The 23,435-nt window shown below is 50.4% G+C and overlaps 1 protein-coding gene across 14 annotated transcripts in view; it reads left to right on the forward strand.

The window, feature by feature from the left end:
• The window catches only part of EPB41L1 (erythrocyte membrane protein band 4.1 like 1), a 122,931-nt gene extending 102,234 nt beyond the window's left edge, over positions 1-20,697 (forward strand). For 10 of the 14 annotated variants that reach the window (XM_004746504.3, XM_045084150.1, XM_045084148.1 and 7 more), the window contains 7 exons: positions 455-559; positions 2,410-2,493; positions 8,169-8,255; positions 9,275-9,358; positions 11,367-11,447; positions 11,784-11,900; positions 17,263-20,697. In XM_004746504.3, coding sequence (XP_004746561.2) covers positions 455-559; positions 2,410-2,493; positions 8,169-8,255; positions 9,275-9,358; positions 11,367-11,447; positions 11,784-11,900; positions 17,263-17,271 — 567 coding nt within the window. In that variant the 3' untranslated portion in view covers positions 17,272-20,697. The remainder of the gene's footprint in view (positions 1-454; positions 560-2,409; positions 2,494-8,168; positions 8,256-9,274; positions 9,359-11,366; positions 11,448-11,783; positions 11,901-17,262) is intronic. The other 4 variants (XM_045084149.1, XM_045084155.1, XM_045084160.1 and 1 more) reach the window with 1 other exon arrangement.
• Positions 20,698-23,435: the final 2,738 nt, after the last annotated feature.

A 23,435-nucleotide genomic window follows, 5' to 3' on the forward strand; every position in this document is an offset into this window, starting at 1 on the left:
ACCCCTTTACATCTCCTGCCTGGCCCCCCTAGACCCCCAGGTGTGTGACTCCCGCTTTCAAGAGCAGTTCAAAGGAAGCAGCTGGGACGGGGCAGCATAATTGTTGAGGTCAGGATTCAGTGGCAAGTATCTAAGGAAAGTTCTTAGTGGGGGGCCTGGCACAGAGCCTGTTAGTTGAATAGTAGATGTTCTTTTACAGGTAGCCTAAAAACCAGCTTCTAGCCACCAGTAGCGGATGTGCGCCAAGGTCATGAGTGGCCCGTCTGGGTGCTGCTGGTGGCCCTGGCTCTCCCGTGGGGCTGGCTGTCCGGGATGCCGTGCCTCTTTGCCCTGACCTGTGTGCCCTTCCTGAGCCCTGGCCTGCTGCAGGGGTGGGAGAGATGCCACAGTGGCCTGTGAGCAGGAGTCGGGCAGAGGCTTGGCTTATGGAACTTTCTCCCTCTTCTCCCTACAGTCTGTGAAAGCGGAAACCATGACTGTCAGCAGCCTGGCCATCAGAAAGAAGATTGAGCCCGAGGCTGTCCTGCAGACCAGAGTCAGCGCTATGGACGCTAGCCAGGTAACCGGGGCCTTCCACTGCACCTTGAGCGCAGGACATTTAGGTGTGGGGTCCTCACCCAGGCCAAGCCCCCGGGCTGACTCTTGCCACTCCAGCTTCCCCAGAGCCTCCAGGTTCACCTTGATGCTCTTCTGAGCTTTGCTGTCCTCCTTGAGCTCTGCGGTTGGCCGGTAGAATGAACTCCTGTCCTGGGCAGACCACACACACCTCTTACAGCCTCGACTTCCCATCTCTAAAATGGGAATGATCATGTCTCCCTGTCCTCCTGTGAGTGCTGTAAGGGCTAGCAGCAAGTGGACTAGACTGTGGCTCTTAGATTGCTTGAAGGAGTTGGAGAAGTTTCTTGAGGTAGCCCAGGGGCTGCTCTGGGGGAGAGAGAGGGAGCAATCCCAATCTAACTGTTGTCAGAATGACTCACATTGGATTATTATTATTTTTTTTTTTTTTTTACACGTGGGGTTTCCATGTCAGATTGGCAAAATGAACAAACTGAGAAAAAGATTTTAAAAAATCATTTGCCTTAGCAAGATGAAGCATACTTGGTACCCTGGACAGAGCGGTCCAAAAGAGACACAGGTGTCGAGGTTTCTCTTGCAGTATTTTGATTTTTAAACTTTGAACCTTGAGACTTGTAGGTGTGATAGATGCCCCCTGAGTTCCTCCTGGCCAGAGGAGCTGCAGTGCTGGGGGCAGAGACTAGTCTGCATCTCAAGAAATAAGTAAGGTGTAAACGAACACAATGTGTCCAATTGTTTCATTTCCAGAATGTTCTTTTTCCCCGTTTGTAACGTGCACAATGGTCTCTGTGGCAGCTGGTGCAGAAGCCAAGACTCTCGAGTTCTGACGAACTATGTGATCTCAAGCTGCATGCCTCCTTGTGGCCTCTTTTGTTTTAGTGACCAGTGTTTTATTTTGTTTTCCTGTAGAAAAATACAGAGAAAACCTAAATAGGCCCCAAAGTCAACAGCCCAGTAATCCATAGTGACATCAAAACAAAATGACAAAGTGTTCACAGTTATGAAATTCAAATAGAACAAACTGAAATTTTTCTTACGATTCTTCCCAGAAAAAAAGATATATATGTATTCCAATGTATACACTGACATCTCTAGCGTGTAGAATTTTACACAAAAGAGATCCTCTTTTACACCTGACCTTTTTTTTAAAAAAAGATTTTATTTATTTATTTGACAGAAAGAGATCACAAGTAGGCAGAGAGGCAGGCAGAGAGAGGAGGAAGCAGGCTCCCTGCTGAGCAGGGACCCCCCCAACGCTGGGCTCGATCCCAGAACCCTGAGACCATGACCTGAGCCGAAGGTAGAGGCTTAACCCTCTGACTGTCTTGGAGCTCACTCTTCATTGCCCTCTGTGGGCCCACCGTACACTCAGTCCCACTTAGGAGTGGGTCCTGACTTACCCTGCAGTCTCCCGTCAATGGGCCTGCAGCTGTTTTGTCCTTGGCAGTTAACGATGAATGTTTCAATGAACTTCTTCGTTCACACTTCTTGGCAACTTTTTCAGAGTTGATATCCAAAGGATGAACTCCCGGCTGTGGAATCACTAGGTCAAGGAGCACAGGAATTGAGGTTTGCTTAGGGCTTGCAAAATTATCTGCGATTATTTGTCCTTTGCCAAATAAGATGATTCAAACAAACTGGGGGCATGTGAGGACCCCCCCCACCCCGTAATTCAGGCTGTGTGCGGACAAGCCCGTCTCCCCGCCAGCGCTTGTTTGATCACACAGCCCGTCCTTCTGTAGCTGGGAATGCCACCTGCCCAGGTACCAGATGCTCCAGGCAGAGGCGGTGTGCCCCCCCCCAACCTCTCTCTCTCATGACTCCTCTGGCCAGCAGGTTGATGGGACTGCCCCAGGGGGAAAGGAGTCCATAACAACCACTCCCTCCATCACCACAGAGACCATATCGACCACCATGGTAAGTAGGACCCCAGGGTCTTCCCTCTCTGACCAGCCTCCTTGCCCTCGGGCAGCCAGATAACAGCATCCCTGGCTGTCTGGGATGGTCCTCCTCTGCCCTCCCCGCATCAGGCATAGGACACAGAGTCGACCTCTTCTTGTCAGGCACCATCGTTACCACAGGACACCCAGTCAGATCTCAGTTTTCTAAACGGAATGATGTGGGAGGTGGAATCCCTGAGTCTCAGTTATCTGCACCGTCTCAGCCACAGCAGGGATAGAGGGAGGGCAGTACCATTCGATTATGTGATTATGGGCAAGGCGTGAGGATTGAGCTTGAAAGTCCCTGACAGACCCTGGCGGCTGTGCAGTTTCTCATGTCTCGGGCCGCTTCCTTGCCTTGGTCAGTAGATGGCGTGCGGGGAGCCTAAAACTGGAAAATCCAAGATTTTTGGGACCAGCTCCTCAGGCTCTGGTTCTGATACTGATGTGCTGCCTGACCTGTGAAGCAGGGTCTTTGGCCTCAGATGTCTTCATCTGTAAAATGGGAGTAATCCCAATTCTGCCTGTTTCATAGGCTCTTTTTTTTTTTTTTTTTAAGATTTTATTTATTTATCTGAGAGAGAGAGATCACACCAGCACAAGCAGGGGGCCTTGGTGGCAGAGGGCAAGGGAGCAGGGAACCCAACATGGGGCTCCATCCCAGGACTCTGGGATCATGACCTGAGCCAAAGGCAGAGGCTTAACCAACTGAACCACCCAGGAGCCCCTGGTTCACAGGTTCTTAAAAGAGTCCAGTAATGTCACATCCTTTAATGATGACATAGACCAGATAGCTTTAGGCACCCAGGCTGTGTCGCCAGGCAAGCTGCCAAGAACTGTGTGTGGGTGATCTCACTGAGTCCTTACAAAAACTGGAGGGGATTCTCTTTTTTCTACACACTTTACAGATGAAGAATCGGAAATCCAGGGAGGTAAGGTGACTTCCTTAGGTCACACACCCAGTACGTAGAAGCTGGTCCAACCCAGAAGCCTCACTGTGCCCCTCAACCGCTCTGCACCCTCATCCCGACCACTGTGAACACTGGCCGATGGGGCCGGGGCCAGGGTCGGGGTTGGGGCCGGATCTGTCTTGAGTTGGTGTAAAGTTGTTTTCAAATGCTCTCTCTTGCCAAACCCCCGATAGACACCTAGGAAGGGCATGGCGTTTAGACTTACCCAACAGGTAGGTTTTGAGCAAACAAAGACAAATAACTCTGAACTGGTTATCAGCTCGCTCCCTCTTTCCTGGTCACTCTGTCCCACCTCTGCCTCAGTCCTTCTCCACGTGACATCAGGACACTTCTAGGGCTAAATTTAAATTCACACTACGGTGAGTAGGGAGTTACATCGCTCATTTACCCACGTGCCCACCCACCCACCCATCCATCCATTCATTTCTTCCAAAAACATTTCTTAGTCTCTGTTGCCTGCCTGATTCAGAACACAGAGTTGAAGGAAATCTACTGCCTGCGAGAAGACATTTGTTCTAGTAGCGATCAAGGGCACGTGTCATTGTTTAGGTCCTGGGCACACAGTGGTGAACAAGGCCCAGCTCTCCCACGTCCTGGCAGGATGACCCCTGGGCAAGTTACCTGAACCTCTCCAAGCCTCAGTTTCCACTTCTGTAAAATGGGGTGATGGGGAGCAGTCATAGCACATCCCTCAAAGGGTCAACCCAAGGAGGCACCAAGGTAATCTGTGCAAAGGCGTGCCTGGCACATAGGAAGTGGTCTGTAAATGTGAGCTGCTGTACTTTTTGCCCTGCCTTCATGGAACAGGGTGACAGTGCTTTCTGGGGGGCACAGGGAGGACGGGTATGGGGTGACACCCATGCCAGGAGGACTGAGAAGGCTTTACCTCAGCAGGGACAGCTGAGCCATCCTTTGAGGATAAATGACAGCATGCCCACAGCAGAAGGCGTTCTAGGCAGTGGGGACAGCAGGTGCAAAGGCAGGGATAGGAAGGAGCGGAGCATTTGGGGAAAGGCAGGTGGCCAGTGAAGCAAGATGTCAGGTGCGGGGAAGAGGAGCGGGGTGCGGGGGAAGGGGCTGGAAAGGCATTCTGGGCCAGGGCGCGCAGAGCCTCAGATGTCACATAGGAAGTTCACGCTTTATCTACTGTGACAGTGGGGGGCAGTAGGGCATCCCTTCAACTTCCGACATGGGCGTGATGTCATCAAATGTGTGTTTCTGTGTTTTAGAAAGATCACCCTGGCAACTGTGTGGGACGTCACGAGAGAAAATGTCCCTCCTGCCCTCCCTCCTCCCCTCAGCAAATACTTGTTGAATGCTGTGTGATGCGCTGTGAGCCCAGCACTGAGGGAGACAGAAAGTGCCCCGAGCACACACGCCATTGGGAGAGATGGAAAGAGAAGGCAGGGAACTGGTTTAGGGGCTGCGGCAGAGCTGGTGTGCAAGGAGGTAGATGCTGAGAAGGCGGGCTGGGTTGAGGGATAACCAGGGGGAGGAACATGCAGGATTTGGTCATTGACAGAACGTTCAGGTGACAGAGGGCCCGATGGGGTCCTCTGTCTTAGGGCTGGTGACCTAACCCTGACCTAGCCATTTTTTTTTTAAAGATTTTTATTTATTTATTTGATAGACAGAGAGAGATCACAAGTAGGCAGAGAGGCAGGCAGAGAGAGAGGGGGAAGCAGGCTCCCCGCTGAGCAGAGAGCCCGATGTGGGGCTCGATCCCAGGACCCTGAGATCATGACCTGAGCTGAAGGCAGAGGCTTAAACCACTGAGCCACCCAGGCGCCCCTGACCTAGCCATTTTTGAAGCACAGCCCTGGGAACCTTAAGAAAAGCAAATCTCTGCACCCCGCCCCCCAAACCTATCAAATCAGAAACTCTGGAGCACACCCAGAAGGTGTGACACCCCTCAAGTCGGAGAAGCTCTGATACAGAGAGCCCTGGAGGGGGTTACTCGTTAGTGGGAAGGCAGTGAATTCCATGTTGGATCTCTCATGAGTCTAAAGTGCCCATGGGACATTTCCAGGGGGAAATACTGAGGAAACAATTGGTTTTAAAGTCTGGGTTTCGAGAAAGATCTGGGCTCTGATAGAGGGATAAGGACAGGGGCCTTGTGAGAAAGCCTTGACTGGCTGAGGCGGCCCCGAGAGAGGGTAGCGAGGAGGAGAGCCCTCCGCTGGAGGGAGGAAGGGTCCAGAGCAGAGATGGTGGCATTGCCGTGGCCAGGGAGAGAAGCCACACCTCCTGGAGACAGGAGAGAGGACTGGCCAGAGATAAAGGAGAGGCGGGCAGTGCAGATGGTGCCTTGTTTCAAACGACATGTGTCCCCTTTAGTGGCCTCCCTTTTCGGTGTGAAAGGTGGAGGTGAGGCTTTGTCTGGGACAGAGGGAGCCTGTGGGAGATGAAGAGGCTTAAGGGGAGAATTGCCCAGAGCGACAGTAGGACTCAGAGGGGCTAGTGACTCTCCCGAGGCTGGCAGCAAGGAAGCATGGAGCCCAGAAGGCTGCCACCACCCTTTTTCTGAATCGAAGCACAGTTGACACACAGTGTGACATTGGTTTCAGGTGTATGACATCACGATTTGACAGCTCTGTGTATGCTGTGCTCACCGCAGGTGTAGCTGCCATCTGTCCCCACACAACCCTGTTACAGTACCACTGACTGTGTTCCCTGTGCCGTACCCTTCATGCCCGGGACCTGTTCATCCCAGAACCGGAAGCCAGCACCTCTCGCTCCCCTTCACCCCTGGCTGCCCGTCCCTCCCCCCACTGCCCCTCTGGCAACTCCTAGTTCTCCGTATTTATGATCTGTTTATGCTTTTCTCATGGTCTGTTTGGTTTTTGCAATTCTACGTAGAAGTGAAATCATATGGCATTTGTCTTTGTCGACTTATCTCACTTAGCATCATACCCTCAAGGTCCATCCGTGCTGTTGCAAATTGTCAGATCTCATTCTTGTTTATGGCTGAATAAGAGCATTGTATATCACATCCTCTTTACCCATTTTCTCCCGGCGGACACTTGGGCTGCTCCCGTATCTTGGCTATTGTAAATGATGCTGCAAAAAACATAGGGGTGCATATGTCTTTTCAATTAATGTTTTTGTTTTCTTTGGGTAAGTACCCAATACTGGAGTTCCTGGATCCTATGGTATTTCTAGTTTTAATTTTTTTTTCCAAGGAACCTCCATATTGTGTTCCAGAGTGGCCACAGTGGTGTGCACTCCTGTCTGCAGGGCACAAGGGCTCCCTTCTCTCCACATCCTCACCAGCACTTGTTTTTTGTCTGTTTAAGACATGCCATTCTGACAGGTATAACGGGATAGCTCATTGCAGTTTTGATTTGCATTTACCTGATGAGTGATGCGGAGCATCCTTCTGTGTCTATGGGCAAGGCTGCCCGCTTTTTGGCCTACCGCCAGGCCACATTCTGGGACTCCATCTAAGAAAGTTGCTCACTGGTAGAATGCCAGGTAAATGCCAAGGTCACTGCCTTGGTCAGAGGCAGGCTCCGGGTCAGGTGGGGAGTGGTAGGCAGGGCGAAGGCAGAGAGAGGGCTGCCATCCTTACCTGTCCCTTGGCAGGCAGAGGTTGTACAGACCAGGACCAGGGCTCAGCTAGAACAGACATAGCTCTGAGTCCCTGGACAGAATGGGGTGGGCCCAAGATGGTGCAGAGGTGGGAGATAGGGGCTGGCAACCAGGCCCCTTGACAAACGTGGGGCATGAGTCTCTAGTGGTTAGAATCCACCATAGGACCAGGAGAGCTGCTGCAGGGTGAGTGTTCTGAGGGCAGAGAAGTGTTGCACATTGGGCTTGGAGTCTGACAAACGTTGGGGGGACATGAATAAGCCACTTGATGTTCTCTGGCCTTCTAGCTTCTCAACTCTGAAGCCAGAATATTAAAACAATTTCCTGTGGCTGTTCTGAGGATTAAATGAGATAGCGCATCCTTAACATAATACCGAGCACATGGCAAGGATTCAGAAGTAGGTATTATTAAATTGTTGGTAGCTAGCCTGTGTTCTTGTGTTTATCCTAAGATTGGGATTTGCCAAGCCCTTTCTCCTCTGTTAACATCATAATGTCTCTGAGGGAGTTGGGCAAGGTGTCTTTTTACAAAAAATGTTTAAGGCTTAATATTTTTAGGGCAGTTTATTTTTTTAGAGCAGTTTCACAGCAGAACTGAGAGGAAGGGACCCCGTATGCTCCATAAATGGGGATATATACAGAGCTATATATAGAGAGATTTCCCACATGCTCCTTACCCCTGCACATGCGTAGCCTCCCCCATAATCGTTACCATTGGCAAACCGACATTGCAGGGGTTCTGTTTTATAGGTAAATCCATGAGACCCATGGAACGGAGGTGGCTGTGCCCAGCTCATGGGGCTAGATCATGGCAGGGCCAGGACGAGAGCCTGAATGTCTCCCCTCCTTTGGTAGTGCTTCTTGAGAGCAATGCCATGTCTCGTTTGCCCTTGTCCCTAACCCCAGGCACTGTACATGTTGAACGAGTGAGTGATAAGTATGAGAGCAGGTGTGTGTGTGCACGTGTTAAGTGCGTGACAGTGTCACTCCTCAACCTCGTGGCCGTGAGAGCGACACAGCTGTGCGCTCTGGCCATCCTGGGGGCCCACTCACGCGAGATCCGGCCATCTGAGCACTATTGTTTCCCCAGGAGAACAGTCTCAAGTCCGGGAAGGGGGCAGCTGCCATGATCCCAGGCCCACAGACGGTGGCCACGGATATCCGTTCTCTTTCTCCGGTAAGTGGGTAGGGCCAGCTCAGGCTAGGGGACTCTGTGCTAAGAATGCAGTCCATAGGTGGCCCGAGTGAGCACAGCATAGAGCCCAGTGGGCTGCCCTTTGAAGCACAATGCCAGGAATGTGGATCGCTCTCAGATGCTTGTAGGGCTCCCTTGTGCCCACCAGAGTCTCATCCATCGCCTCCACCCCCCACATACACACACCAGAGGGCATCGCAGATTAGGGTGATGCAGCCCCCCTCCCTGGTGATGCTTGTGATGGGACAGCTCATTTGTATCTGCTGTTCTTATTGGCCAGGAGGAAAGATGGAGTAGGAGTCCAGAGGCTTGCACTCTGGACGTGGCTCTTTCAATGGCTCCCGTGAGCGTGAGGCTGTCACTTGAAGTCTCTTGCATCTCCTGCATTCTCCAAGCCTGCCCTTCTCCTTGTCTAGCCCCGGAGGCCATGTGTTCCCAGCTGGGATGGGGGTAGGGGGTTTGGGAGGGCTCTGTTTTTACCCTGGATCCCCCATTCATTCTTCTGAGCTGCCAGGATTCCCTCCCCCACCCCCGCCAAAGATTTATTTATTTATTTATTTGACAGAGAGACAGCCTGAGAGGGAACAAAGCAGGGGGAGTGGAAGAGGGAGAAGCAAGCTTCTGGCTGGAGCAGGGAGCCCAATGCGGGGTCCGATCCCAGGACCCTGGGATCATGACCTGAGCTGAAGGCAGATGCTTAATGACTGAGCCACCCAGGTGCCCCAGCTACCAGGATTCTTAAAATCTGGAATCTTGTTAGAATTCTGGGCCTCAGGAATCTCAGGTTCTAGGAATCTGAGAGTCAGTGGTTTGAGAATGTCATAGATCAAGCATTCTGAAGATTCCAGTATTCCTGAATTCTTAGAGTCAATGATCTGAAGCATCTTGGACTTTCAGACTTCACCCTTCTGGGGCGCCCTTGGTTTACTCTCCCCACCCTCACCCTGCAGAGCCCAGCGTCCTTACCTGACCCCGGGGGTGGGGGTGGTTATATTCCGCAGATCATCGGGAAAGATGTCCTCACCAGCACCTACGGCGCCACCGCGGAAACCCTCTCCACCTCCACCACCACCCATGTTACCAAAGTGAGTAGTAGCAGGGCACCGTCTGCCCCCACCCTGGCCGTGGGGCTGGGCAAGGTCACGGCCATCGCTGTGCCTTGTATCGTGGACAGAGAAGACCGGCAGTGGTCTAGCTTCTGGAGTGCTACGTGCTCTGATCTGTACTATGGGTCATCCTAGGCACGGGCCCCGCCCCTCATCATCGGCAGCCAGGCTGGCAGGGGGGCTGGGGGCAAGACTCCCTTCCCAGAAGCAATTCGGAGCCATGGCTTTTGCACCTTATAGACCTTACGTGCTGGCAGGATTTAGAAGGGGTGAGGAGGGCTTTTCTGGAGAAAAGTGGGATTTGTGCGGGGTCTTAGGAAGCCAGGTAGGACTCGTGACGGAGGAGAGGACAAACACAGGTGTTCTCTAAGCAACACAGGAGATGGGAACAGAGACTGCATTTGTTTATTTGTTCACATTTGCTAGTGAACATCAAGCTGCTGCCTGCCTCTGTGCGAGGGGCACAGGTGGCGGCTGGAAGTGCTGCATGTTTGGGGGGATGGCGGTGGGGGTGGGGGGTCTCCATCAGGGAGAAGTAGCGCTGAAGCGGCGGAAATTGGGGTGGACTGGAGGCAGGGGAAGCCAAATAGAGACAAACGAGACAAAACCCAGGACAGATGAGACTAGGAAGGGTTTAAGAGCCATTGGAACACTGTCAAGATTTTTAAACTGGGGAGTGACCCAGCACAAAGAGGTTTAAGAAGAGGAGATTAGGTCCATCAGTATGCACAGGTAGATGGGGGAGCGAAGAGAGAGCGGCGTGTAGTGACTAGGGATGGGGGCCCTGGACTGGTGGGGGAAGGAAGAGGCAGGGCTACGGGAGGGGACCACTCCCTATGCATCAGCTGTGATGCAGCCAATGAGCGCAGAAGGCTGAAGGCAAGTGGTTCCACGCCTGGGGGGGGGGTGCCAGGAGGGAGGCAGGAAGGGGTGCAGGCCAGAGAAGAAGGCCTGGAGGAGAGGGGCATGGAAGGCAGGTTGAGGGGGACGTTCTGCGGAGCCCTCTAAGGGAGAAGTCCGCTAGGTACCACTGGCCGTTATGCACACACCAACTGTCCCAGCCCTGCCGCATCGCGTGTATGCAGGACTCAGCACCTTTGCACGTTCCCAGGAAGCTCCCTCCACAACACCCCCCGCCCACCCACCCAAAGCATTTGTGAGCAATGTTGACTTCACTGAAAGTTTTAGGGGAGGGTTTTCCATCACACACCCCACTGCATACAGCTCAGAAAACTGTTCTACCCGAAGTCGCTCCCCCACCTCCTCCCTGCAAACCAGGAGTCCCCTTCTTTCTGTCCGTTCCTGGCTCCTGCTGGGATTTCCCTCAGCTACCACCCTCCTCGATATGCCAAGCAGTTAGTTCCTTCCCCATCTTCTACTTCTAGACTTGTGCCCAAACCCTGCCCTTTCGGAAAACAGTGGACGTTATAAGCATCACCAACGTGGTTTTCTCTTGTAGTGTTGTTTGAAGTCATTTAAGATAGAACCGTGTCACCATTCACATTTCATTCATGTGTTCATTCAACGACTCTGCATTTAGCACCTGCCCTGGTCAGATTGGACGGGGGGGGAGGCGAAACGGAAATGAGCAAAAGGCAGCTCCTGCCCTCAAGAGCTCCAGCCTAGCGAGCCAGGCCAGGTCATGCACACAAGGTCAGCATGAGGCAGAGAGCCCCAGAAGTGGCGCAAGAGAGACAGCTTGGTAGTCGGGGAATACCAAGGCAGGAGGGGGGCAGGGTCACCAACCTGGATTAGGGAAGCCTGACTTGAGCTGGGCTCGGAAGACCTAGAGGGGGCAGTTTGGTCGTTGGGGGGAGTGGTAGCCGCGGGCGAGATGTGCCATCTAAAGTCCCAAAAACCAGAAGAGGGAGCCAGGAGAGAAGGTGACTGCTGGTTCCAGCCTCGTCCTTCAGGGGTGCTTTGGATGGGTGCCCGGTCACACCCTGGCAGGACCCAGAGCTGACCTTCCTGCCCTTTCACTCTGCAGACTGTGAAAGGGGGATTTTCTGAGACGAGGATTGAGAAGCGGATCATCATCACTGGGGATGAAGATGTTGATCAAGACCAGGTATGGGGGTAGGGAACGCTGATCCTGGGGGCAGTCCCCAGCCCCTCCCATATTGGGTCACCTGTGGACAGCTGCCCTTGTGGGCAGAGGATCAAGTCCATTTCATGCTGATCCTTATTCAGACAATGAGCCCCAAATGAGCCCCCCAAAAAGGGGCATAGAATGGGAGCCCGAAGAAGCCAGAGAACCCAAGCTCTGGGCTCTCCCTTTTAACTCTTTGACCAGTGCCTCTCCTGGGCCTCAGTTTCCACAACTGTACAGGAAGGGGCTTGTCGGTCTCCAGGGTCCCTCCTGTATTCGATATCCATTTCTCACTTTGTTGCTCCTGTCTACCAGGCCCTGGCTTTGGCCATCAAGGAGGCCAAGCTGCAGCATCCTGACATGTTGGTAACCAAAGCTGTCGTATATAGAGAAACAGACCCGTCCCCAGAGGAGAGGGACAGGAAGCCACAGGTAAGACCTCTGAGGCTCAGCAGCCAGGAGAGGGAGGTGGTGAGATCTTCCGAGGGTCGTTTCTATCAGGTGGCTTGGTCCCAAGCACAGCTTTAAGTCCCCACGTTCCTGGTTTGTGGCTCAAAGGGGAGAAGTAGCTTCCTCAAATATAACAAATCAGAGTGGGGAGTGGGGGTGGGGAAGACTGGTTCCTTGGCTTCTTGGGGGCTTCAGGTCCAAGTATATCTGGACGTGATAAGGCCAGGGAATGAGGGTGGATAGCCCGTCCTGAGGCGGGACAGCTGGAGACAAGCATAGCCTTACTGGCCATTACCTAAAAACCTGAAGCCAGAAAAAGGCCCCTCAGGCCAACCGCCACCTTCCTGTCCCTGATTCTCTGCCGCCATCACAGGTCACTGGATGTTGCTAAGGGGGAATATGATGACCAGAGTTCTTGATTCCATCTGTGTTGCTAGATCGCAAACCCTTGACTTCTCAGGCTACCTTGGGTCAGAAACTTACTTTTCTGTTTCCTTATGGATAGACCATGCCTTGCTAAACAAGAGGAAGGAGATGGTGCTCTAGCAGATAGGGCTTTTATTAGCCTAAATTGGGGGAGGGGTTATTCTGGTCCCTCTGGAAATTGACTGAATTTTATCAGGCATATAAAATGAAATCTCACAGACATTGAGTTGAGTGGGAGAATTCTGTTTAAGTTCAAAAGTAGGCCAAACTAATCAGTGATGGTAAAAGTCAGAATACTGCTTAGTTCTGGGATGTGATATTGACAGGAAGAGTCACGGGGAAACCTTTGGGGGTGCTGGAAATGTCAGCATCTTGAACGGAGTAGGTCACATGGGTGTAGACATATATAAAAATGTGTCGGGCTATATACTTGGATTTATGCTACAGTGAAAAAAGAACTCATCTCAAAGACCCCTACAAGCAGCAGATCTCCTTTGGCCCTCTTCCCTGATGAATAAGACTGTGTTTTCTAGAAAGATACAAGAATGTGGATCACCACTCCCTTCTTGTCAGAAGAAAATGCACTGAAACATTTTCCTTCCACCTTGAAGGGCTGCCAAGCCCTCGTCTAGACTGTGCTGTCCAACAAAACTTTCTGCAGTGATGGTCAGGTTTTCTTCATACCATGCAAGACACATGGCTGTCGAGCAATTGCAATTGGCTAATCTAAAATCAGACATGCTTTAAGGGGAAAATGTATGCAGGGTTTTGAAGACTTCATATGAGACAAGGCTTACAATATGTCTCAATAGTGTTTCTATTCATTACAACCTCAAATGATCATATTTGGATGTACTGGTTTAAGTAAAATGTATTATTATAAGTCCATTTCCCCTGTTTCTTTTACTCTTTTTATGGTAATTTGAAATTTAGAATTTTAATTTGGAAATGAAAAGTTTCTACCTAGAAGGGTTAAGGAAATTGGAAATATCTAGAAAATTTAGCGAGTTCTAGCTAAAGGAATTTAAATTCCATACGTGGCTCTCATTTCTATTTCTGCTGGACAGCACTGCTTCTACAGAAGTAGCAGCTGGTCATGGGCAGAGCCTCCCCCCAGCCTTCCTCGGACTTCCATGCAAACAGTCCTTCTGGTCCCCTCCATCGTCCAGTTATTCCTGCCCGTTGTCCCCCAGATCTCCGAGGGGTAGTGCACTGGCGGCATCACCGGGGGAATACGGGTACTGAAGAACTAAGATCATAAAGTCTGATTTAGAAGGGCTGGACCGGACCTGGGAATCTGTATTTATGCGTTGGAAGTCCATGGGCAGCTACTGGTGCAAAGCATTCTGTGTTGCAAATCCGGGGACCTGGCTCTAGTCCCAGCCATTCCCTCCTGGGCAAGCAGTTTCCTCACTTGCAAAACAAAGAGAAGGGGCAAGCCCTTTCCAGGCATGGCCTTCTGGCTGCCAATTTGCTTTCGTAGAGTACCTGTCACGGGTTTCTCCTATTTTTTTCCTTTCCCTGTCTTTTTGCTCCCCATCTTTCTTGGGGCACTTCCAACCAGCCCCCCAGGCTCCTGCCTTCCCATTTTCCCACTCAGGGCTCTCGTTCCTGCTGCCATATCCTAGTCATCCCCCCCCCAACCACACACACCCCCCCAGCAACCAACACCATGCAGCCTTTTACATCTGCCCACTTGGTGGGTCTCCTTCTCCCCCTGTTCGTTCTTCCTTTGATGGCATTGTCCACACTCCACCACGCTCTGTCTCGCCTCTCTCTCCGTCCCCTTCCTTCCCTCTCTCCTCTACCTCTCTCCTTACCCTCCCTTCCTCTGGTCTCGCTCTCTCTCCTTCTCTCTCTCCCTCTGTCTCTCCTCTCCTTCTCCCTCTCAGATCCTTCTGTAAAGTTCACCGTGTTCATGTCACCCTGGAAAGACAGAAGTTTCTCCCTTGCCTTTCTCTCTATATGCTTTACACTACTTAGGAAATACCTTTGACCCCTAATATCAGCAGACTCTCTCATTCTGGGGAGGGGTCTTCTCTGAATTTGAAGACTCCTTTTTAAAGTGCTTGAAACATGTCAGTTTGATGGAGGGATATATCTTGGTAGCCCACGGAAAGATCTGGAATCCTGCAAACCTGATTTCGTCTCAGCCCTGCCTGCCATTAGCCATGTGACTTCGAGCAGATTGTTTAATCTCTGCACTTTGCTCATCGGCGAATGGTCAGCAACCGTATTCACAGTGACAACAATTGCTGAAATGTGTGGAGTGTCTACACTCTTCCAGGCATGAGGACATGCACTTGACCAACGTATTGTCATCTGCTCGTTCTCATAAATGAAGAAACTGAGCCCCTGAGATGTTAGGTGACTTGCTTGGAGCCATGGGGCTTGGTGAGGGAGTCAAAGCTCATCTGTGAGACTCCAGAGCCACCCTGTGGTCTTAACCTCCTTATCCCATAGGGTTGGTGAGATCCTACATACACAGCAGTTAACACGGCACCTGGCACATAGTAAGTGCTCAGTAAAAACTAAGGGTGATTCTGATTATTATCAACTCAAATTAAGCTGTCAAAACACTGCACATTCAGACTCTGATGTAATAAACTAAGAAGGATAAATTATAATATGGTATCATTTAGGTGTCCTTGGCATTTCTGAAGTGTCTAAAGTCTTTTGAAGACATCCCATGTCATGTTTACACTGAGCTATAAGACTTCAAGTGCAGCCTGCCACTGTGGGAAAAAAAATTCCTCAGGAAGCTAGCAGAATTGAGTACAAAGAACACACCCTTTGGAGCCCAAAACTCCCTGCTAGCAGTGTGCCCAGAGGAACCTCCTTGGACCTCAGTTTCCTCATCTATAAAATGAAGTTCACCTAGGAATTGGAGCTGCGATAATAATTAGCATCTGTGAGTGTCTTAGTTCAGGCTGCTTTGACAGCACACCATAGACTGGGTGGCTTAAACAACACATGTTCATTTCTCCCAAGTATGGGGGCCTGGGAAGTCCAAGATCAAGGTGCAGGTGGCTGTCTTCTCTATATGTCCTCATGTGGCAGAGCAGAGAGAGAGAATCTCTCTTGTTTATCTTTTTATAAGGGCATTAATCCTATATATGAGGGTTCCATCCTTATAACCTAAGTACCTCCCAAAGACGCCCCCCCCAAAATCCTTTACATTGGGAATTAAGGCTTCAACATAGGAATTTTGGTTGGGGGGTGGGGGACACAAATATTCAGTCCACAGCAGTGACGCACAAGGACAGCACCTCACATACAGATCCTTAGCACTGTGAAACCGCATTCTTATCCCCCAAGGTTTCGCCATGTTCAGGGATGGATGAGAGCCCTGGGTAAGTCAGACTGTAAGCTTCCACCACCAGCCTGGTGCACAAGCCCTGGCTCCTTGCAGGTGTCCATCTTGCTGGCCTTTAGCTTCTCTTCCCTCCCTGAATCCTCCAGAAACATCTGTTCAGAGTGCACTTGACTCTTGGCCTTCCTTCCCGGAGTTCCTCCTCTTTGAAGTTCTTGCTCTGAGTGCGGGAAGCACACCCGTCTGACACAGGGTCTTTCTACTCCCTGCAACTCTCAGGCCAGATGTGTGGTTTCTCTTCCATCTTCTCCCACTGGCCCATCTCTCTCAGACAGGACCTGTCTCCACAACACTGCAACACCCAGCTTCCTTACTTCCAAGATCTGGATGACATGGGAGGGGAAAACTGACCTGTTTCAAAGCAGGAATCTTGGGTTCTAGTCTCATTTCTGTCACCAACTCACTGGGACATTGAACCCTCTGGGTCTCCATTTTCCCATCTGTCAACTAAACTGAGAAGAATTTTGTGTCTAGGACTCCCTTCACACCGGACCCTATGTGAATGGGAAAGGGCAGAAAGGATTACTACCCCCACCCCGTTAAGTGGTTCTGGGGAGCTGCTGTGCACCATGCATAGTGATGAGCATTAGAAAGACAAAGATAGGGGCGCCTGGGTGGCTCAGTGGGTTAAAGCCTCTGCCTTTGGCTCAGGTCATGATCCCAGGGTCCTGGGATCGAGTCCCACATTGGGCTCTCTGCTCAGCGGGAAGCCTGCTTCTTCCTCCCTCTCTGCCTGCCTCTCTGCCTGCTTGTGATCTCCGTCTGTCAGATAAATAAATACAATCTTTACAAAAAATTATTAAAAAAAAAAAGAAAGAAAGAAAGACAAAGATAAGTAAAAGGCAGCCATTGCCCTCAAGGAGAGCCAAACGGTGTGTGGCTAAGTTAACAACAGCAGTAGTAATAATAGGAACAGTTAGGTACTTGTTCAGTGGTTCCTGTTTGCTAACCTTTGTTTCGAATCCTCCCTGTAACTGCGTGAGGAAGCACCCATTTTACAGAGGAGCACAGGAGGCCTAAAGAAGTTAAGAAACTCATCCAAGATGGCAGAGCTCGTAGCCCATAGAATGGGATTTGAACTCAGGCCATCTGATGGTGGACCCCATGCACTTGACCACAAAATTTTGGAGTCAAACTTGAGTTGGAATCCAAGCTCCAATTTCTTTATGGAAACGCTGCTCGCTGGGGTGTAATCCCAGGACACGCAGGCCCATGGAGATGGGAGAGAAAAAGAAATAACTTCTGCAATCACAACTAAACAATTCTTAGTCCAGGAGGAGGTAGGAAGAAAAGGTGAGCCGCATGGGATCTGAGCCTCTTAGTGTTAAAGGAAACTTGGACAGATTTCCAGACAGATGCAGGTTCAGGTCTTGGCTGTGTGACCTTGGACAAGTCACTTGATCTTCCTGAGCCATAATAAAGGGCATACAGGAAAGGGAGCTAAAACCACCTCTTGCTGTGTATTTAAAGATGAATGAGAAAAAGTTACTAATTTTTCTTGTTCTCTTCCTTCGTGTCCCCTTCCCTCCGTGCCTCCGGCTCTAGGAATCCTGACCTCTGTGAAGAGATGCTGGCGCTTCTGGTCCAACCCAAGCCAGAGAACCGTTAAGAAGGGGCCTTCATTCTGGATTCTCCGACTCAACACCGCAGTCCCAGCTGTGACGTACTGTCACCGAAGAGGGACTGGGAAAGGAAAAGCATATATATATAGATATATATAGATATAGATATATATACAGGAAACACCGCGTGCTTGCACTGCTGCTGGGGCTGGCCGCACCTTCGGCCAACAGCAACAACCAACATCTGAACACCTACATTTCCTTTGCAGACAAATTGAAGAACTGGTGGGATTTTTCAGGAAAAAAAAAGTATATATATATATATAAAATGACAATAATCTCTCACTCCCCCTTTCGAAGCCCTGCGGAACGACAAAAGCAAGCCAGACCACGATGATCATAGGAGTCCAAAACGACCCTGGTTCTGCACGTTACCTTGCGTGGACGAACGAGCATTCCATTTGTCCTGAAGCGTGTGCTGCCCACTGCAGTGCAAAGGAAACACTCTTGCAGCAAAGCAAGAGAAATCTCAGCAGCGAGACACGCGCCGTCAACCGTTTGCCAAGAAAGAAAGAAAATCCCCCACTCGGAAAGGAGGAACACTGGATTATTATTTTTTGGGTCTTGACACTGGGCTGCAAAATCCACCTTCCTTTCTTCCGCCTCCCCTCCCCCTCGACTCACTCACTCGTCTTGTTGTCATTTCTGTCTCTGGCTCCCTCCTCCCCCTCCCCCACCCTCTGTATCCCGGTCCTGCCCATGACTCTGGTTTGAAACAAGAAAAAGAAGAGAAAGCAAGCGCAGAAAACCCAGCCACAGGAAGGAAAGTAGACACTGTGCATTTATGGGTTGTCACGATGAAGGTGCAGCTTGTAGGAGATGTGTATGGATGTGCTTTTAAGTTATGTATATGACATATAACAGGAAACAAATATTAAAATAAACAGTGCTGGTAAGTATGAAGCTGACATTTTAAAATTATAATTATCCGACTGTGATTGATGTATTCCAAGGTTCTTAGATCGCACTGAACCGGCCCAGCCAAGGAGACCTGGACTCTGGCTGTGGGCTGTTCGCAGGAGGAGCTGACGGTTCAGCGTAGTAATACAGTGTGTGGTATTTGTAACTGGTTGATTGGTGGGGAGGGGTGGGGTCCCCAGAAGGAGGGGCAGGTATTTGGCAAGGAGGAAGAGACAGATGTAGTCCAAGATGCCTTCCCCGCTTTGGGCAGCAGCCACCAGGGCCTGATCTGTGCTCAGCTGTGGGGTCCAGGGTCAGGATTCCACTACAGGGGTCCCCGGCTCAGCCCCCATAGCCCCCTAGGGGGTTTGCTCTGGTTTTCAGTCTTCTCTTTTTTCAGCCACGTGTCTTTTCCCTGACCACATTGTGACAGCTGACTCCCCATGCAAAGAGATGGGACACCCTTGGCCACTGCAGAGAATGGTGGCTTTAACCTGGCTGTCGGGAGAGCCTGGGGCGCTCTGGTCCTCTCCCCTCCCACATTCATTCTCTTCCTCCTGGACCAAAGCACCCATGGCAGAGACCCTGAACAAGGGCAGGCCCCGATAGGACAAAACTTCATTTCCAAAGGCTTTGCCTACCACCACCCAACCCCGCCCCCCCCACTCCGCCCCCTCCCCACCCTGAATAAGCCGCCGAAGAAATGTGTTGCTCAGAGGCTCCTTCTCTGTGTGAGACTGGCTTTGGAAACCTCCCCTTCAGCCAGCATCTGAGCTCTGAGCTGTACCCTCAGAGTCCCCAGAACTGCCTTCAGACCACAGAAGCCCTTGGAGAATACCCCAACCAAAGCTCGGGCTTTCCCAGGCTTGCCTGCCAGGAGCTGCTCCCCGGAGCTCAGTGAGTCCCCTTTGGAGGGAATATGTCCCTACTGCACTTTAATTTCTCAGTCCCATCTTACCTGCCCTGCCCCACCTCTACAGCGGCCATTGAAGTCATTCAACAAATATTTATTGAGTACCTGCTTGTGCCAGGCACTAGGCTTGGACTGCAGGAGAGAATGTGGGAGAGGGGAGGGACCTGGAAGCTCCCCGAGCCAGCCTTACATCTTCAATCACAGCTTGCCCCTCTGAGCATTTTCACATTCTCTCCAATTATTGGCCATTGCCCGGGGATACCCCTCGGCTTACTTGTCAGTTACCCCAGTGACATAAATACTTAGTTTGCTAAGCTGGTGCTGACCTGAGAACAAGAAACCAGAACAGTGTTGGCTAAATGGGACAAAATGGGACAGAGAGCAGGCAGAGAGAGACCTGCCCCTGGGGCTCAGAGGGCAGATTCAGCCATCTCCACCCCCAGCCCCCAACCCCCTGGAGCAAGACCAGTGGCTCACTCCAACCCCCACCCCCACCCTGAGTGCTACTTCCCATGCACCAGGTTCTTTTTTACTACCTTGGTGGAGAAGCCACAAAACCTCCTTCCCACCCGTCTCAACCTGAAAGCTCCTATTTTCTTTCTGGGCCAAGAGCTGGAATGGCTCCACCCCTTCCCCGGGCCACCCGGAATGTGGCTCAGGCACCCCTGTCTTTGCAGGAACCAGGTGCCCCGAGCACACGGGTCATACCTCAGAGGGAGAGTATTTGTTCTGGATCCTGCACCTGTTTACAGCCCCTGAATGTGTGGCTTCAGAGCAGGGATAAAGGGACCAGGCTTAGCTTGTGAGCTGGCCAGGGTTTGTGGAGCTCTCCATCCCACAGATGCTGTGACCTTCCTTCCGTGGAGAGGCAGGTAGTGCCACCAGGGAGGAGGGGAGCTGCAAAGCTGAAATCTAGGGCACTGCTTCCTCCCATCCTCCTCTTCATAGAGAATATAGGTGTTTGTCTTGTCTGTCTTCAACCTACTTTTTTTTCCTTTTTGCATTTCTCATCCTTTTTGTGCTGCCTATCCACCCAGGAGACCATGTAGCATGATGGAAAATGTCCTGGAGGGTATCCTGGCTCAGCCCCTAACTCACCATGTGACATTGGTCTAGTCCCACCCCCGCCTTTGGGGCCTCGGTTTCCCCATTTGCAAAATGAGTAGGATAAACCAGATGCTCTCCAGGGTCTTTTCCCAGTCTGCTGTCCTACAGATCTTCATTTTTCTCTTGTTTTGCTTTCTTGGGATCTTTTTCATCTGAGGGGACAGGAGGTGCCAGGACCTGTTTCAGTTTGTGAATCCTGCAAGCACATTCCAAGACTGGCCTGCAATTGCATGAGCAACATCACTCTAAATAATTTTTTTTTTCAAAAGCACCTTCCAACCAACTGCGATGCTGTCCTGTTCCTTTTTACTCATACCCCTCCCTCCCCTCTTGTCCCCACGCTCCCCCCACCTCAGTGCTCTGTGCTGTATGCGTGTGCTCTCTGTTCTTGTATACTCAATTAAAGTGAAATAAATGTGTTTGATGCTGAACCACAAACTGCCTTGGCATATCTCTCTCTCTCTCTCTCTCTCTCTCCTTCTTCCCTTAGCTACCAGTACGGGTTGGCCTTGTGGGGAGGGCTCAAACAGGTGTGGAAGAAATCCCAACCTTGAACACTTTCATGCAACACTTATTTGCAGCTTCCAGTATGGTCTCTGACTTGGGTTAGGCTCTGCAGGCACAACCGCAAATAAGACAAATTTCCTACCCTCCGGGAACTCTCAGACTTGTGGAGTACTGGAAACATAATACAACAGGCAAGCAGTCGGAGATAGTTCTGGAGTGATTGGCACCAAGAAGGAAATGCACAGAGGCAGGAGATGGCTGCTGAAGGAGATCACTTAAACAAGGTGGCCAGTTATGGCCTCCCTGAGGAGGAGCTAAATGAAGAGAAAGATCCAGTAAGGTGAGGGACTTGAGCAAGATATTCTAGGCAGGGGCGCCTGGGTGGCTCAGTCGGCTTAGGTCATGATTCTAGGGTCCTGGGATCAAACCCCGCATTGGGTTCCCTCTCCCGCTGCTTGTGCTCTCTCTCTGTGTGTCAAATGGATGAATAAAATCTTAAAAAAAAAAAAAAAAAGAATGGGGTGCCTGGGTGGCTCAGTGGGTTAAGCCTCTGCCTTCAGCTCAGGTCATGATCTCAAGATCCTGGGATCAAAACCTGCATCAGCTCTCTGCTCAGTGGGGAGCCTGCTCCCCCCACCCCTGCCTGCCTGCCTCTCTGCCTACTTGTGATCTCTCTCTCTCTCTGTGTCAAATAAATAAATAAAATCTTAAAAAAAAAAAAAAAAGACTATTCTAGGCAGAAGGAACAGTAAGTCTGTGGGCCCCAGGACATAGAGGGGCTTGATGCATGGAGGAACAGCATGATCCCTCCTCTTTCTGAAAGAAGGCACTTACATTGGGGGTCTCTTCCTACAACCCTCTCCATGGGAACCTAGTGGTTAATGTATACCGTGACCCCCAGCTTCAACATTTGCCCACCTCCACATACATTGCCATGTCCCTCTACATGCCACTTGTCCCTTTAATTACTTATTTAAATGGACTCTGTAAATTATATATATATATGTGTGTGTGTGTATAAATGTATATGTATATCTATATGAAACATTACTTCCATAAATCAAAAACTAGTGTCACTTCCCAAAGAAAGGAGGTCTTCATAAAACTAAATGCAAAAATATAAAATTAAAAACCCATAGTCCATGTAAAACTTACTCCTTAGGCTACCTGAGTTGCATGTACCACACTTTCCTTTTTATTCTAAGTGTCTAACCCCAGGCCAACTTCTCTATTGCCCCAAATCTCACAAGCAAGAACCATTATAAATAATTGGATGCATTTTCTTCCACTCTTTTTCCAGGTATGTATATCTCTTCAGAGCTTAAATTACCTGGGACATACCATTCTTTTTTTTTTTTTTTAAGATTTATTTATTTATTTATTTGACAGAGAGATCACAAGTAGACAGAGAGGCAGGCAGAGAGAGAGAGAAGCAGGCTCCCTGCTGAGCAGAGAGCCCGACATGGGACTCGATCCCAGGACCCCGAGATCATGACCTGAGCCGAAGGCAGTGGCTTAACCCACTGAGCCACCCAGGCGCCCTGGGACATACCATTCTAAATACTATTTTAAACTTAAATTCTGAGCATTTCCTAGTAATTTTGAATACTAAATACTATTTTGTTTCTTTCCAAAGGTAATTCACTCAATGACACAAAATGCTGTGCAGTGAAAACAATTCATCAATGCTCTCTGGAATCCGGTCCATTGTCAGAGGTAGTTGCTTTCAGGAGCTTTGGGAATCCTTCCCTAAATTTGTTTCCTGTACACTTCCTTTAGCTATCTGTCACCCATGGGGCTCTGGAATAGGACACAGTTTGCAAATACTGGGTCCACACACACTCTGGATCTGTATCTTTATCTCCCAGAAATTCAGGGTCAGCCTCTGTGTTGCTTGGGAATAACCTGGAGTTGATTTATCTAGATCATTGGTTTTCAAACGGAGGGGAAGGAGGTGATTTTGCCCTCCCCCAGGGGATATTTAGCCACGTCTGAAGACATTTTTGGTTGTTACACCTGAGGGGTGCTATTGGCATTCAGTGGGTAGAGGCCAGGGGTGCTGCTAAACATCCCATAATCATGGGACAGATCCCACAACAAATCTGATCTGATTTGTCAGTAGTATCAGAGTTGAAAACCTGATCTGGATGGACGTGTGACCCATAAGGTGGCATTCCAGGGCCACCATTTATAGCTTTCAAGCCCTAATTCAGGGCTGGAGTCTCTGAGAAGATGGTGAGCCCAGCTGGAACAGGGAGCTCTGAAATCATAAACTTAGCTCAGCACCTGCACTGGGAATAAGGAGGGTCAGGGAAGGAGCTGAGCTTCTTCAGACAGGAAATGGAATCGACATGACAGGCAGAGTTTGACAGGCGTGACTGTGACTGATGGAGGCCATCTCTGGTTAATCCTGCAGCAGCTTATTGTGATTAACCGTGACTGCAGGGCCCAGGATAGTCTGCAACCCACTAAGAGATGAGGTTTGACTGAGAAAGATTGGTGTGTCCAGCTGTCACTGAGGAAGTGTGACTGACAAGCTAAGAAGCAGCGGCATGGGGACAGGAACAATCCGTCAGACCGTGGTTTGCATCCTAGCTCTGCCACTTTCCAGCTGTGTAACCTCTCTGAACCTTGGTTTTCTCTTTTGTCAGCTGGGAATACTAATAACT

Source organism: Mustela putorius, unplaced genomic scaffold (assembly GCF_011764305.1).
Source record: "Mustela putorius furo isolate JIRA1106 unplaced genomic scaffold, ASM1176430v1.1 tig00000743_pilon_pilon_pilon, whole genome shotgun sequence".
In the NCBI taxonomy this organism is placed as follows: Eukaryota; Metazoa; Chordata; class Mammalia; order Carnivora; family Mustelidae; genus Mustela; species Mustela putorius.